The 16,437-nt window shown below is 44.6% G+C and overlaps 1 protein-coding gene across 1 annotated transcript in view; it reads left to right on the forward strand.

The window, feature by feature from the left end:
* The first annotated feature begins 5,084 nt into the window (after window positions 1-5,084).
* The window catches only part of MBOAT1 (membrane bound O-acyltransferase domain containing 1), a 65,064-nt gene continuing 53,711 nt past the window's right edge, over window positions 5,085-16,437 (forward strand). Inside the window, exon 1 of the mRNA XM_009906691.2 lies at window positions 5,085-5,469. Within this exon, the coding sequence (XP_009904993.2) occupies window positions 5,380-5,469 (90 nt within the window). The 5' untranslated portion in view covers window positions 5,085-5,379. The remainder of the gene's footprint in view (window positions 5,470-16,437) is intronic.

Below are 16,437 nucleotides of genomic sequence, written 5' to 3' on the forward strand. Positions count from 1 at the left end.
TTTCGTACCCACAGAAATTAAATTATCCTGTAACAGGAGGGAATACTCCCTCCTGGATTAATAGTTGTTTAAAGGGAAATAAATGAAGGATGACAATAAATGTCAAGCTGGAAATCAATATGAAGGAATCTGTCCTGTTGAACACATTAAGTTTTTGGAAGAGGAGATGAGAAGACAAAGAGAGGATACAAAATAACTCAGGATAATCAAAGCTTCATAATGGAGTCGCAACAGATTTCAGGTTGTAGTGTGTGGCAATTTAAAGGCTGTTAACATTTAATACTGATAAATGCAAACAGGAAAAAGCTGCTTTCGATTACACATACATATTAGGCTGCAAATTACCTATTACCTTTCAGAAAATAGACTCTGAGGTCACTGGGGAAAATGTTATGAATTCTTGGTAGAGGAATCACGAACAAAACATGTTATCACATAAATCTAGAGTCTCTCCCTTTCAAAAATAGTAACAGAGAAGGCTGAATAGGATGAACAATAATACCAATTACTTCAACATAACAAGGTATTAACTAGACTCCTCAGTGAGGACAAGAAACAACTCAGGGTATATAAAGTTATGAATAGCATGGGGGAGGTGATTAAGCAATGATTACTCATTTCTCACAGAACAAGACAAGACCCAATGAAATTACAAGGCAGCTGCTTTAAAATAAACCAAAGGAAGTACTTTTTCACACAGCTTATAATTAAATAGGTCAAAATTATAAGTGAATTCAAAAAGATATGTAACATAGATCCACCAGAGGCCATTAAACAAGATATTCCAGGTGAAATTTCTGTCTTGGGAAGTCCTGATGACTAGAAGGTGGGAGAGCATCCAAAGTGAAAGATTGGATCTGCTGTTTCTTGTACACCTTGCCTAAGCATCTGCAATTGCCACTATCAGAAACTCGAATAACTTTTTGGACTGGGAGGTTATGGCTACTTTTACATCTTGTGGGTGGTCCTGCCAGCAAAAAAGAGGATAACACATAGTGACATACAATTTCCAAGAGCAAATTAGTTTATAAATCAAATATGGCAGTGGTCTAAGGATACTCAAGATGAGTCCATTCAAGCATGGTAGGGTGTAGGAGAGCTTTCTAGTCTAAGGGCAGTGTACCATGAATGTACCTTTGCTGAACTAGTTTGGGTCCAGGAGTGTGCTCTCAGCTGAATTTAGCCCTGCCAAATGTTCCTTGGCTCCATGCAGTGCCAGTTCAAGGACTTCCATTTCCAGGGGCACAGACTTGCTGTTGTGTGAAATGGAAGTGAATTTAGTAAGGGATGAATCCCCTGTGTGCTAGTCAAAAGTCATCAGAGATCAGAGGGACTACTGGTGGGTGGACTTGCCTCTTCACAGGGATGGCAATGAGATGGGTTGCCATAGGTCCAAAACTAGCTGCACGAACATCCCAGTTTTGCTTAAGTCTGGCTGCATTTAAGCAGTCAGATGCATGAGTAGCATGGTTTGTTTACTCCTGCAACATACATACAGATTCTTCACAATTGCCAGTGATAGGAACTTAACTGCAGAAATAGTTACATGGCTTTAAGAAAACACAATTGGAATTACACATGTAGTTTCCCAGGACAAAATACACTCAGTAGTGCTGAGGTCACAGCTGATCAAAATGGGTATCCCTTCTTGGGAGGGTGAGGAAGACAAAACCCATCCATGTGTCCCCAGGGCTCTGTTGTCAAATTCTCATCCACACATTGGTTTCAAAAGGACTACATTTATACCTCATTTTTCTATTGTGTAAGTGTGGGGGTGGGACTGTAGCCATATCACTACTTGGGCTTTTAGACTGCACAAACACTTCTTGATGTGCCTTTCAGACTTGATGTCTTCTGCCAGGAGAAACTAGCTTCTGCCAGTAAAAGTTGATTGCACTGGGAATAGTTAACTGCTGTGATAAGCAAGACAAAAAGAATGTCAGGGCCTGTTTTAATCCCATTACCAAACACAGACAGCTGGGTAGTGTCTGGTTTAGACCTGTATGGTTATCAGTAAGTTATGCTTTCCTGTTTACACTACTTGATCTCCCAACACTTGCCTAATACACTGTACTGCTGAAGCCATACATCTGTATTCTCCTATAACCTAGCTAGAAGGAATGAGGTATCAGAGGAGATACCAAACCAGGCTATTCTGTTGACAGCAGAAGAGTCCTTTTGGGATTGCATGAGCCTTCTGTGACTATAAGCTATAGTGTTGACAGTATTTTGCTTATGCATGTCAAATCTATAAGCTGAACAAGGAAAGGAGCACTGAAATTCAGGAATAGTAAGTTTTGACAGTAATAATGTTTCTAATTACAATTTTCTTTCCTCCCCTATTGCTGCTCTCAACTTCTCCTGTGTCCCCAATGCCTTCATCTGAACACTATCTTGTCTTTCTTATTCTGTCCCAGCCCCTTCTTGCTGATACACTTCCCTCACTAATTCTACCCTAACCATAGCTCCCTTTGCCTCTTTTCCTTCATCACTATAGCCAAATTTGCTCTAGTTCCCTTCATCAGGCTTCATGTGTTAACCCACTTCAGGATTGCCAACTTCCTCCTTTCTTGCTCTTGCTCCTGGCTTTCTCCATCTGTCCTTTTCTCCTTCCAGCTGTTTTCTGCAGCAGCTGTTTCCACCACCAAATAAAGCCTAAATGGCTGAGTACTGATGTGGTAGTTTCATCCCACCACAACTGACTATAGAGAGACAGGCATGCTCTTCTGGGTTCCTGTTTCTTGATCCTTGTGATATCCCACTCTGCTCTTGTAGTGGCAGAAATAGATGGAGTCTAGTCACATGGTGGAAATATGAAAGGCTGAAGAAAGCTTATAGTCTTCAGAGGTGTCATATACTGACCTCCACATGGATTATATGTGGCTTTTCTCCTCCCAGAACTCTGGCAGTTGGTCACTCTTGGGTAGTTTCACAAAGACAACGAAAGGCATTTCCTTGATTCCAGGAAAGCAACCATGTCTAAACTTTAAGTCACCATCCCAGAGGTACAAGCTTTGAGAATATCTGCAGTATGCATGTAATAAATCACTCTTTATTCTGTTCACAAAAGCAGGTCAATGGTTTTAGCTCTACAAGCAGCCTGCTTGCCGTGGACACAGTCCACGGAAAGTTGCATCCAGTAGTTTCAGGTTGGCAAACTTTAAACAACTGGAAAGACAGACTTCTAATGGAAAATGTTAGGAAGCATGGCTACCCAGTCCTTCCAAACTGTTTGCTTTCCCTGCTCTAAGTGTTTAAGTATGTATCTTCATGCATGTATGTGTATATATATATATGTATTCACACTGGCACCACTAAAGCAATATTATTAAGAGATGGTTGTGGCTGTGGAACTCCTTCCATAGTGAACATTTTTTGCCAGGGTTTTCCAGCACAGCACTCAGTTGCACAGTATAAGCAGGACACTTCAAATACAGCACACTAGCATTTTAAGCCACTGCTATGGTTTCAGATGCCACAACTGAGAATTGCAGAGCCTGAAACTGTGGCTGCAAGAAACCTTTGGGGTGTTTCAGATTCCACACATGTTCACAGCACAGGCTGAACAATGCTGCCTGAGCTCTCCTCGCAACACAATACCACATTATCTGGGACAAGTGTAAGAACACTCCCAAAGATAAGATGATCTTGGCAGAAGTACCTTTTTAATGGCCACATTTCACTTTCAAAATAAACACATCACTTAAAACTTCCACTCCTTTTTAATTTCTTTCCTCTACCACTCTCCCCACATCACATGCATCTTAGTTTCCAGCAACATGAATCACTGGATGAATGTTTGGCAATTCTCCATTAAAAGCATCAGTACTTCTAAGAGCAATGACTGAAAAAAAAAAAAAGATCTGTGTTAATAATAATACCTTTTCATAGCTGTTTTGCTTGTGAAACTCCAGCACTCCTCTGCAGGGTACAGTCGTGAAGGGGCTCCTTGGCACTCACCTGACTAGTTTGTGCCATGCACCTGTCTCAGGCCTGCTCACACAGAATGGTGGGGTTTAGAAAGGACCTCTGAAGATTTAGTTCAACCTTCTGCTAAAGTAGGTTTACTTAGAGCAGATTGCACAGGATCACGTTCAGTAGGGTTTTGAACCACTACCTGAAGGGTGGTTGTAGCCAGGAGGGAGTTGGTCTCTTCTCTCAAGCAACCAGCACCAGAACAAGAGGATACAGTCTCAAGCTGCACCATGGGAAGTCTAGGCTTGAGGTGAGGAGAAAGATCTTCACAGAGAGAGTCATTCATCATTGGAATGGGCTGCCCAGGGAGTGGTGGAGTCACCATCCCTGGAGGTGTTCAAGAAGGGATTGGACATGGCACTTGGTGCCATGGTTTAGTCATGAGGTTTGTGGTGATAGGTTGGACTTGATGATCTTTGAGGTCTCTTCCAACCTTGGTGATTCTGTGATTCTATGAAAGTCTTCAGAGGGGACTTTCTCAGACCTCTCCGAGCAGTCTGGTCCAGTGCTCTGGCACCCTCACAGGAAAGAAGTTTTTCCTTATGTTTAAGTAAAACCTCATGTGTTCTAGTTTGTACCCATTGCCCCACGTCCTATCACTGGGCACTGAGAAGACCCCAGCCATGTCCTCATGGCCTCCATCCTTTAGATATTTATATGCATTTTTAAGATTCTCTCTCTGTCTTCCCTTTTCCAGACTAAACAGCCCCACATCTCTCTGCCTTTCGTCTTCAGAGATACTCCGGTCTCCTCATCACCTTCGTGGCCCTCCGACTGACTCTCTCCAATAGTTCCCTGTCCTTCTTGAACTGGGGAGCCGCGGTCTGGACACAATACTTCAGGTGCAGCCTCATCAGGGCAGAGCAGTGGGGGAGACGAACTCCCCTCCACCTGCCGCAATCACACGGCCAACACACCTCCGTCAAGCCGTCCCACCCCTCACACAAGCCACAGACAGGTATCCTTTCTGCCCAGCGCCGAGCTTTAAGCACAGCTGGGTGCCCAGCAGCTCTAACCGCGCTGCCGGGCCCCGCGGCGGGGCGGAGCCTGGCGGGGGGACTCCAGGGAGGGGACGCGCGGGGTGTTTTTCACTTCCCGTAACGAACGCCACGCTGCAGGAATGGGGGAGGGTTACTCCCGCCTTTCAAATTCGAATCCGTCACAGGGGACCGGGGACGACGGGAGGCGGCAGGTGATGTCCCGGCGACACCATCCGCTCTTGCCGCTGCCCGCCCGCTGGGCGCTCCCGTCCCCCACCCCCGGCCGTTGGCAGCGTCGCCGCCACGCCCCGCCGAGCGCCCCCTGCGGCCCGGCGGCCGTCGCGGCGGGGTGGTGCGGTGCGGGCCGTGCCGGACCGGGCTGGGGGCGTGTGGCGGCGGTAGTGGAAGGTGGTGGGGATGCAGCATGGGCGAGTCGCCGGGAGCCCTGTACCGCACCACCGGCTCCACCTTGCTACACCCGCTGAGTGGGCTGCTGGGCATCCCGCTGGACCAGGTGAGGCTGTGGACCGCGGCGCGGCGGGGGGCTCTTGCGTGTGCCCTGAAACCGGGGTGTCCCGTTGCGGGGGTAGGGGGAACTCGTCCTGCAGAGACGAGTTGCCCTTTGTTGTCACACCTTGCATCTGCCAAAGGTCTTCGGGGACATTACGGTCCCTCGCGGAAGAGCCTGGGTTAGAAACGTGTCTGGGCGAGGGGAAGGTGGAACAAGGCGGGATCGGGTCCGGCTTAAGCCGTGTAGCCTGGCCGTTTTGCTGTGGCAGCGACAGCCCTTCTTTTTTTCCCGGCAGTACCTGGCGCCTTTCATGCTCCTACAAGAAGTCGTTGCGGCTGCGGGATGCTCTCAGCCACGGTGCTGAGCTAACTGTAGCGAAGTTTCCAACAGTTACACGGTTCAGGTGCTTGCCCGCCTCTGCTGAACTGCCGGGGACCGGGAGGTGTGTGGGAGGTCGGGTGCAAAAAGTCCCCTAAGAAACGGTAACGTGCAGGCACTGATGTGGCTCCGGCTCTGAGCAAGGAGGCACAGAAGTCTTTCTCAGCCTGGCCCAAGCGCCTGGTGGAGTTGCACAGGGCGTGTATGGAGACGAGAAAGGCACAGGCATGAGCGAACAATTTTGCATGAAATGTTTAACAGTGTCATACATATATTTGGCTGTGGTTTGTTTAATAGGCTTCTAGTTAAGCTTTCTCTACCACCCCACACACCTTTTATTGTTTTATTGAGCCCTTTGTGCACCTGCTGCCTTGCTGCCTTCTTTCAGCAATGAGGAAGTTAGGTCTGGGAAGTTCATACTGACCAGAAAAGCTCTTCCACCAAACTGCTACGTTGAGCTGTGCCCCAAGAAACCAGCAGAGGCATGATGGTAAAAGTCAACAGAAGATTGGAATTTATTTGCTTTCTTCTGTTTGCAGAGTGGTTGGTGCTATGTGTCATTTTTTACAACTGTTTGGTTTCAAAGTTGAGTAAGAAGTATATCATAATATACTTTTATATGTTAAACCCCTATGCCAGCTTTTTGTTTTAAAACAAAACCCAGGGTTTGATGCAAAAAAAAATTTATGTTGCTCAACACTGAAACAGCCAAACAATAAAGATTTATAATTATTTATAAGCTGATGCTTTCATTTAGGAACAGGCACATGAATAGTGGTAGCTTCTTTTTTGAGGTATTCCATGCCGTGATTGATGTTCCCATATTCACTAAAGGAACCAGGAATAGCAAATGTTTACTGTTCCAGCTTGTTTTCAGCGCCATGGTGTGCGTACGCTGCTAGGCTGACACTGGGTCACTGAACAATGAAGTCTTGACATGCTGCAGGGTTTTTTTTCTATGCTTTCAAAAACTTGTCCTTCCATTCAGCCAAGGTGATGCAAAGTTGATACTGTCCAAGAAGGAAATTCTCCTCATGCTTCTCTGAGCCTGAGGAGAACACATCCCTGCATCTGGGATGTGTTTGTCCTAAGGGCCCTGGTCTTATGGGTGCTGATGGTGGGCACTTGTATGTCTGGTGTTAAGCATCATGTGCCCGCACCAGTAAGCAGGAGGGACATGCTTTGGGGTTAACAGGGTGGCTGGGCTGTGCTGTCCCTGTGAATGACCCCACAGTCTCCAGCAGCACAGAGTAGCGGTGGGTTGGGAGGAACCCTTCTTGGTGGGCTTTGTCATAAAACTGCAGCACAGCTGTGCAGAAATGCGAGTTTCTTCACCTGAAGGTCCCTTGCCCCCTCTGCACAGATCCTGCTTAATTGTCCCTGTGAGATTGTGCTGTCAACTATTTTAAAAAGTCTCCCCCACACCTCATGCCCCACTGTGATGTGCTGGACCATGCCAAACATCAAGGATTTCTGGTGCCCTGAAGTAGGAAATACCCAGATTACTCTGTGGAACTGTTGTACCACCACTATCCTCTCACACGGCATAAATTTCTACTCTCACTTGCAGTGCCAATGCCCTTGGAAACAAAATATAAACACTTGCAACACTTTCTCACAGATCATTGCTAGGTGAGTCAGTTAGTTACCTTTCTCACTGGAATGAGGGAGGGATTTTGTTGAGGGGGGAAAGAGAAAAGGTCAATTGCTCCTCTGTACAGAAGGGAGCTCTGCATATGAAAGAGTGTTTTGCTGATTATCCTGTGTGTAGCAAGGACTGGGTTTTATATGAATCCCTTCCTGCAATGCTAATAGGCTCTCTGTGCTTTCCACTCTGTGGTTAGACTGGATCAGGGGAGGTAATCTCTGGTTTGGTGCTTGGCCTGTTGTATGGTGACTGCCTAAGTCTTCCTCCTGTCTGTGTAGCTAGGGGCTCCCTATAGCTGGCCCTGAGACTTCAAAAATGCTGAGAAGTGGCTAGAGTGTGAGGGACAAAGGCACAGATGTGAAACGTAGGCGCTTCAGGTCACTGCAGTACATGAAAGCCGCATGCATCTGTTTCTGCATCAAGTGCACAGACTTGTGTCTTCTGTTACAGAGATATTTTTCCATGAAGTCTGTTCTATGAGAGAGATTTTGGCCTACAAGAAGGAGCAGAAAAAAAGCTGAGCTAAAAGTCTGAAAAATGAAAGTCACAAGTTTTTCCCTTTCATGGCAGGGGCAGAAAGCTGTAGTAACGGTAGGTGGGAAATGTTCTGCTGTCTAATAAGCAGGTATGGTCTCACAAGCTATGGGAAGCAGGACTGAATATGAAAATGTCCTTTTCCATGTTGGTTGTTTTCTTAATTTAAAATAAGAGAAAAAAGAAACTTAGATTTAAAAACAGTGCAGAATTACAGAGGGTGCAGCTCCTAGCAGTGCTGTCTACCTGGCAGGTTGTTCGTGTTTTGTGAGTGTATCACATGAGAACACGGTGATGGCCTCTGCTTTAGATGCTAAAATAATCCTGATGTCTCAGTGTGCATTTGCATATCTCTTTAATGGATGATTTATCTTTGAATTTAGCATTGAAATATTTTAATTTTTAAGAAGTGCTATATTCAGTAACAAGATTAATGAGCTTGAAAGAGGATGAAAAGACTTGCTGTTCAATTCATCCTCATATCCCAGGGAAGCAGACTTTGAAGTTTAGCTGACTTGTGTTCTAAAAATATCTGCTAGGTCAATGACATACCTCCAGCAGCATCTGGAAAAGAGTTTTGGGCTGGGGTTTTTTCCTTCCTCAGATATGCCCCAAATCACTGATTCTAGAGCATCATCCCCCCAGTATGCTTATACAGTAACTTCTTTCAGAGTGTATACTTTTTTGTCAGATGTGTCCTAAAACAGCAATTTGGGGATGTTGTTCTCTGCCATAAATCAGCAAGGCCACGAGGATGATCAGAGAGCTGGAGCACCTCTCCTATGAGGACAGACTGAAAGAGTTGGGGCTGTTCAGTCTGGAGAAAAGAAGGCTCCAAGGAGACCTTATTGTGGCCTTCCAGTATCTGAAGGGGGCCTACAAGAAGGCTGGGGAGGGACTTCTTAGGATATCAGGTAGTGATAGGACTAGGGGGGATGGAATGAAGCTGGAGGTGGGGAAATTCAGACTGGACATGAGGAAGAAGTTCTTCACCATGAGAGTGGTGAAGTCCTGGAATGAGTTGTCCAGGGAGGTGGTTGAGGCCCCATCCCTGGAGGTGTTTAAGCCCAGGCTGGATGAAGCTTTGGCTAGCCTGATCTAGTGTGGGGTGTCCCTGCCCATGGCAGGGGGGTTGGAACTAGATGATCCTTGTGGTCCCTTCCACCTCTGACTGATTCTATGATTCTAAGTTATAGGAAGTTAAGCATTTTAACAGTGTAATTTCTGTAAACAAAGTGTATGTGTGTATAAACACAGTGAAGAAACACACTATTTAAAGATGTTTTAAAAGTAAGTGTAGTGGCAGTTTTACCATTCCTTCCTAATCTGTTGATATCTGTAGATGCTTCAATCGTGATTGAAAGGGTTAAGACATAGGATTAAGAAGTTTCATTTCTCAAGGTTATTTTGCAGTACCCTTGATACTGCAGATTACCTATTGGCCAAATGCAAATATTTAAGTGTTGTACAACAAACCTTCCATTTTAACAGGTCTCACCCTAACAAGAGGACACAGTTTCAAGCTGTGCCAAGGGAGGTTTAGACTGGATGTTAGCAAGAAATTCTTCATAGAGAGAGTGATTAGCCGTTGGAATGGGCTGCCTGGGGAGGTGGTGGAGTTACCATCACTGGAGGTGTTTAGGAGGAGACTTGATGGGGTACTTGGTGCCATGGTTTAGTTGATTAGATGGTATTGGATGATAGGTTGGACACGATGATCTCAAAGGTCTCTTCCGGTCTGGTCTGGTCTATTCTATTCTATTCTAGACAGTACCAAGTTGTTGACTTTCAGGGAAGAATGTTCTGGGTTCAAAGTCTTGCCCTTTCCAAAAGAAGTGGAGGGAGGAAGGAAGAAGGGAAAAAAAAAAAGGCATGAGCATCTTCTGATGTATCTGTCTGAGGACTTTTAACTTAAGTGTTTTCATTGATGAGGCCAACTGTTTTTCCTGAAAGGGTTAAAAATGTGCTTTTTAACTTCATTTTGAAAATATGGTTGTGCACCATATTTTCCATTTTAATCTTTTCATTGAAGCTGGTCTGCATATTTATATTTTGGCAGCAGTTTAAATTAAACAGTAACTTTGTGGGGGGACTGTGAGGCATGCCTCTGAGTCTCAGAATAGTTGAAGTATTAGGGATGTCTTCCCACCATTCCTTGAGTTTGAAGAGCTCTATGGCCATAGCGTGCCAATGAATTGGTTTAAAAAGGAGAAAGAAGAATAAAGCATAGGTATATATATATTTTTTTTTTCCATTTAAAACAATGAACTTGAATGCTGATCCCAAAATGAGGGACTGTTTTGTTGAATTTCACATTTTCCCATCTCTTTTGCTGCCTGTCTTCAGTGTTACTTCTCTGCTTTCTGGTTTACCTAGTCAACAGATGTTAGTCCCAGGCCTCTTTGTGTGATGTTTCTGATCCAGTTTTCTGGCAATGAAAAGCCAAATGAAAATTTAGCTTTCTAGGAACTCAACAGATTTAGTTTGGGATCTTTGAGGTTCCTTTAATGGTTGTTGATAGAGGCATTAGAAGATGTAATGCTGAGTAAGAAAAAAAAAGTTATTTGTCATGAAGTGAGATAAATGAAGATGGAAGTTCATTGAAGATGTAAGTGGGATGCTTCTCTTAAACAAGTTCCTCCAAGGCAACAGCATCAACTGCCCATGTTTGGTATAAACTATGCTGTATTTTCATTTCCTAATGCCAGTCATTTTGTGATTGAAAATTCTGTTTTCATTATGAATTGCCACAGTACTTCCCAGATTTAATGCCTCCCTGCCTGACATCCTCAACTGCAAAAAGATAAGGCTGTGTAACTTTTAGCTATTTGAGAAACAGTAAGGAAAAATGAAATTGGAAATGAACATCTTAAAACACATTTATTGATAGATATTAGAATACATAGAATACATACATAGAATACATAGAATAAACCAGGTTGGAAGAGACCTTCAAGATCACCGCGTCCAACCCATCAACCAATCCAATACCACCCAAACAACTAACCCACGGCACCAAGCACCCCATCAAGTCTTCTCCTGAAAACCTCCAGTGATGGCGACTCCACCACCTCCCCAGGCAGCCCATTCCAATGGGCAATCACTCTTTCTGTATAGAACTTTTTCCTAACATCTAGCCTGAACCTCCCCTGGTGCAGCCTGAGACTGTGTCCTCTTGTTCTGGTACTGCTTGCCTGGGAGAAGAGACCAACATCCGTCTGTCTACAACCTCCCTTCAGGTAGTTGTAGAGAGCAATAAGGTCACCCCTGAGTCTCCTCTTCTCCAGGCTAAGCAACCCCAGATCCCTCAGCCTCTCCTCGTAGGGCTTGTGTTCCAAACCCCTCACCAACTTTGTTGCTCTTCTCTGGACTCGTTCCAGCAAGTCAACCTCCTTCCTAAACTGAGGGGCCCAGAACTGGACACAGTACTCGAGGTGCGGCCTAACCAGTGCAGTGTACAGGGGCAGAATGACCTCCCTGCTCCTGCTGGCCACACTGTTCCTGATGCAGGCCAGGATGCCATTGGCCCTCTTAGCTGCCTGGGCACACTGCAGGCTCATGTTCAGTCTACCGTCGACCAGCACCCCCAGGTCCCTCTCAGCCTGACTGCTCTCCAGCCACTCTGACCCCAGCTTGTAGCTCTGCATGGGGTTGTTGTGGCCAATATTACTTGGGTTGCCAAACCCAACTTTAATTTTGATATTTTCTGACTTTTGAGTGCCTAGATTTTGTAAAACTACTGCCCTTAAAAAAAAAAATCCTTGGCTTTTTACTGTTATGCCATGAAGGACATAGCACTTGATTTAAAGAACAGAGGTGTAGTCTGTCTGACCCTGTCTTGGGTCCCCAGTTAAACAGGTGTCTGCTAGCAGAGCAGTTCATGGTGCTCACGGGCTGCATAGGTTTTCTGTGCACTTTGAGCAAATCTGCTCATGCCGGGCCCAAGATTCTGTATCTTCCTTCCTTTCCAAAGATTAAGGCTGTCTCCAAGGTCAGCCTTTCTTTTCAGATCAGCTCTTACTAACAATTGCAATAATACACATTTTTCCCTCTGCCTTTTCCAACTTGCTCGCAGTCAGTTTGGCACTGCAATCTTGAACCACATGCCTGATGTGTTGATGCTTTGGGTGTAAATATTTCCACATCCTTCATGCCTTGTAAACAAAGTCTGTCCTATTAAGTTTTTCACTTGGCAAGGGACAAAAGTGCAACTGGAATCAGCCGCTTGCAATTTTCCCCCCTTTAAAGCACTTTCCTTCTCATTTGTGTTAAACAAGAGCTGGAAAAATAAATGTTGAAGTGCTGTATAAAGTTTCTTGAAGCCTTGTCTGCACATTAATCGCACCACTCTGATTTAGTGGTGCTCTGCAGCTATTTTGAGACAAAGTAAGGTAGTGGTGGAGATTCTTGGGCACCAGCCTAGGGGGTCTAGGCACAGAGCACAGAGCTGGCTGTGTGCTTTGAGGGGAGGCCTTGAGGCTTAGGATTTACTGCACGCTGGCCAGCCTGGCATTGTATTTAATGCCCTGGCTGCTCCTTGGCTGCTGTTACAGTTCAAGAAAATGGGTAATGCTCAAGGTAGACTTGCTAAACTGCAAGTGGTGCTGATAGTCCCTGGGCAGGGGAGGCTGCAGCACTGGCCTTGGCATCAGCACAAAGGTGCGTCTAACCTTTTGTACTTGTCTAAAACCAAGTAAAAAATCTGATTTTAATGGGCCATTTTTTGAGTGAAAATATCCCTCTTTACGTGACCTAGTGGTTACAGGTAACTTTGAGGGTACTAAACCCCTCATCTCCTGGATACTTGTGTAATGTAGTAGGGATGCTTAAGGAGAGCTTCCAGAATCTCAGGCTTGTTCTTTGTGCATACACCCTGTGACATAAATTTCTATAGTCGTTTATTAGTACTGAGTGTTTATGCTAACATGTAGTTAGGATCAGGAGTGTGCTTTGGGAATGGATCTCTTGACTGTCCCCACTTTGTGCATGGAAGTGGCCCCGGAGTGTCTATGCAAGGCTGTTTTCTGAGAGCATGAAGCGGAAGGATGCATCTCCTGAGCTTGCAGTGCTTTAGCCTGCAGCACCAGAGTTCAGCTCCTCTGAAGTGACACCATCTAGAAATTGAGTCACAAGAATGCTGCATCCTCATCCTCAGCAGTTTTGCACTTCAGACATGCTTCTGCTGCATCACAGCACTAGCTGAAATAGGCATAGTGGAAATCTCTGACCTTTTGATGATTTCTTCAGAGTGCAGCACTGGTCAGGCTTGTTTGGTCACTTCTGACAATGTGGAATCCAGTCTGTTCTGCATGGGACTTGGCTGGGTCAGCCTGTCCTGCCTCTGCTGATGGGGAGAACAGCACATGGCCAAGGGGAAACCCTCTGGGTGGTCCTTCCCCAGACCATGGTAGGATTTGATCATTCTCCTTCTTACAATCTTGATTGGAAATCTTTGTTTTCACCAGGCCCGTTTTGCCTTGTCTTAGTGTATTTTAAGCAGTTTTTGCAAAATTGCAGGTGAGCAGCACCAAAGCAAAAGCACAAGCAATCCTTTCTGACATAAATGGTTGTTCAGAACTTTTTTGGGAGACTACTTACAGTATGTTTCATCCTTAAAGGAGTTGGGTGGGAAATAGTTTTAAACTGTGCTTTGGGCTTCCCCCATGAGAAGAACAACTCAGGCTTAGAGACAAAGTCTCAATGTGAGGGAAAAAACCAACAACTTGTAAATACATTCTTGAATCAAGTAAGTTGAAACATTTACAAATACACAAAGAGTTTGCTCTTAGCCGTTCCTCTGACTCATTAAAATATCCAAATGAAAAATAATTTTGAAACCAAAATTCAAGATATTAACAGATTCACCAGCCTGGAATTTTTTCCTTATTTTTTTTCCCCCAAACAGGAGATGGCAGTAGTCATTACTCTGAAAACTGTTTAGTCAGTGAGTCTGCAGCATGACTGCTGTCATGGTGTCTTGTACAAAGCAAATACTAAATCACAGAATCACCAAGGTTGGAAGAGACCTCAAAGATCATCAAGGTCACCACAGACCTCATGACTAGACCATGGCACCAAGTGCCACGTCCAATCCCCTCTTGAACACCTCCAGGGATGGTGACTCCACCACCTCCCTGGGCAGCTCATTCCAATGGCAAACGACTCTCTCAGTGAAGAACTTTCTCCTCACCTTGAGCTTAAACTTCCCCTGGTGCAGCTTGAGACTCTTGTTCTGGTGCTGGCTGCCTGGGAGAAGAGACCAACCCCTTCCTGTCTACAGCCACCCTTCAGTTGATAGAACAAGCCTTCATTCTTGGTTTTCTTCTTTCTGAATTCTTTGTCCAGGTGGAAATTGAGGACTCTGAACATTTATCTGGTGCTCCTGGGTGATTGAGTGGCTGGATAATGGGAATTTTGCCTACATGCTTATGTGACACTGCAGTGTAGTGGTTGTGATGCTGTCTGAAAGCAAGTGAGCTACCTACTTTGGTGATTTATGCAAAGGGCAGATAGAACTGAGTGTGTGCTCCACCTCGTAAATCTCAGACAAAAACCTGGTAATCCTATGGAACAGCAACTTTAAAAATTTATTGATCAGTGTCAATTATATTCTGTGGTCTTCAAGTTCAGTGAGTGCACTACTCTCTGGGAGGGAAAAAGGAGGCAAGCAAATACTCCTTTTGATCAGTGTTTTTGGATGGCCTGCAGAATACTAAAAAATAAGTTTCAGACCATGAAAGAAACTTAAGCTGCTGGCTATCACAGAAGCATTCTGGTTGGAAGAGACCCTCAGGATCACCAAGTCCAACTGAGAACCCTGCTCTACAAGGTTCACCTCTAAACCATATCCCCAAGCACCACATCCAAATGATCCCTAAACACATCCAGGGTGAGCATTTGCTTCTCAGCTACAGGCCTCTGGTCTTGTGACAAAAGCTGTAATTGGACTTGGGCAATTTCTTCGTTGGTGGTTTCTGGTTGGAGTGCAATTTGGCAATGGTATGCAGATAGGACAGGAACGGGGAAGGCAATATGACAAGGCAAAAAAAATTAAAATCAAACATTTGAGGACCCCCTCAGCCTCAACATGTCTCAAATGACTTTCATGCTTGCTTTCATGTTCATCTAACAGGTTTTTTAAAGGACTGCTGAGTGAAACAGATTTAATTATTAACTCTTACACCTAGTTTAAGTGACACTGTAAACTGGAGAAAGTAGGGATTTTTCTTGTTATTAGTGCAAGGGAGTGTTAAAGAGCAGTACAGTATTGACTTTGTTTATCTCATGTGAGCACATATGGGGCAGGTTCAAATCACTGACTCCTGTGGTTCACACTAAGTGTTTATACCAGCAAATTCCAGCTGATAGATCAATGATTTATCTGTTTGAGAGAGTGTTTTAGAGTTACTTTGTTCACTCACAAGTGGGGTTTAAGTTGTGTCGCATTTATACTTCTTCTGCAGTGGCATTATTCAGGATGCTTTGCCTGCTGTGCTGTTTTGAAGGTGAAAATCAGCATGTAGAAAAATAGCTTGGAGAGACAGTGACTGGGAAGTTAAAGGACTTCCTTTCTGAATGGAATCCAGGTTTTGATGGATGGCAGCATTACACATCCACACTGACTTGTAGTCACTGTTAGCACCCACCGCTGTTTATGCCTTTGTGGGTATGTTTGTGTTCATGCTAATTCTCTTGAGGCAAAAAAATGTGGTCTGTAGTTGCCACAGCAACAATAACACTGTACTCAGGTTTTGCCTATTTTATACAAGTATGTTGAAAGTGTAGGCATATTGCTGCGGTACCTGGTGAAATATGATAGACTCTGGAGAGAGGAAATGTTTGTTTTTCATTCACAGAATGTAACTTTAATTTAGTGCTACCTTTATTGCTGCTTGTCTGCCAGGGTGCTTGTTTGCAGTTGCAAATGTAATGCTGCACAGAGGAAAATGAATTTTGCAGTTTAGAAGAAGAAAGTTTTAGACATGTTCTGCTGATGCTAACCAGTAAATAAAATGAGGATTAGAACAAGGAATGGTCCAGGGAAGAGGGAACTGGGTAATATAATTATGTTTCTGTCTCATTGTAGTTGCTCTTGTCATGTAGCTGCTCTTTGCTGTGAGACCAGAATGAAAATATCAACAAGATAAATGGGGAAAAAAAAAATTACAGGGTAGGCTTATTTTCTTAAATATGCAAAACCAAAGCGAAGGAACTGGGTTGTTTGCTGTACAATTGTGACCGTTCAGAGGGATCACTGTGAAAGTATACTGGGTAGCATAAATGAAACAGACCTAGGATGATTCCTCTGTTGTCTCCCAGTGTTTCTCCACATGAAGAGAAAAAAAGATTATGTTGGAAGGTTGCAGATTAAAATGGAGGTCTTAATGCAGCCCAGAACTGAGCTGTGAAAC

This window comes from Dryobates pubescens, chromosome 9 (genome assembly GCF_014839835.1).
Source record: "Dryobates pubescens isolate bDryPub1 chromosome 9, bDryPub1.pri, whole genome shotgun sequence".
In the NCBI taxonomy this organism is placed as follows: domain Eukaryota; kingdom Metazoa; phylum Chordata; class Aves; order Piciformes; family Picidae; genus Dryobates; species Dryobates pubescens.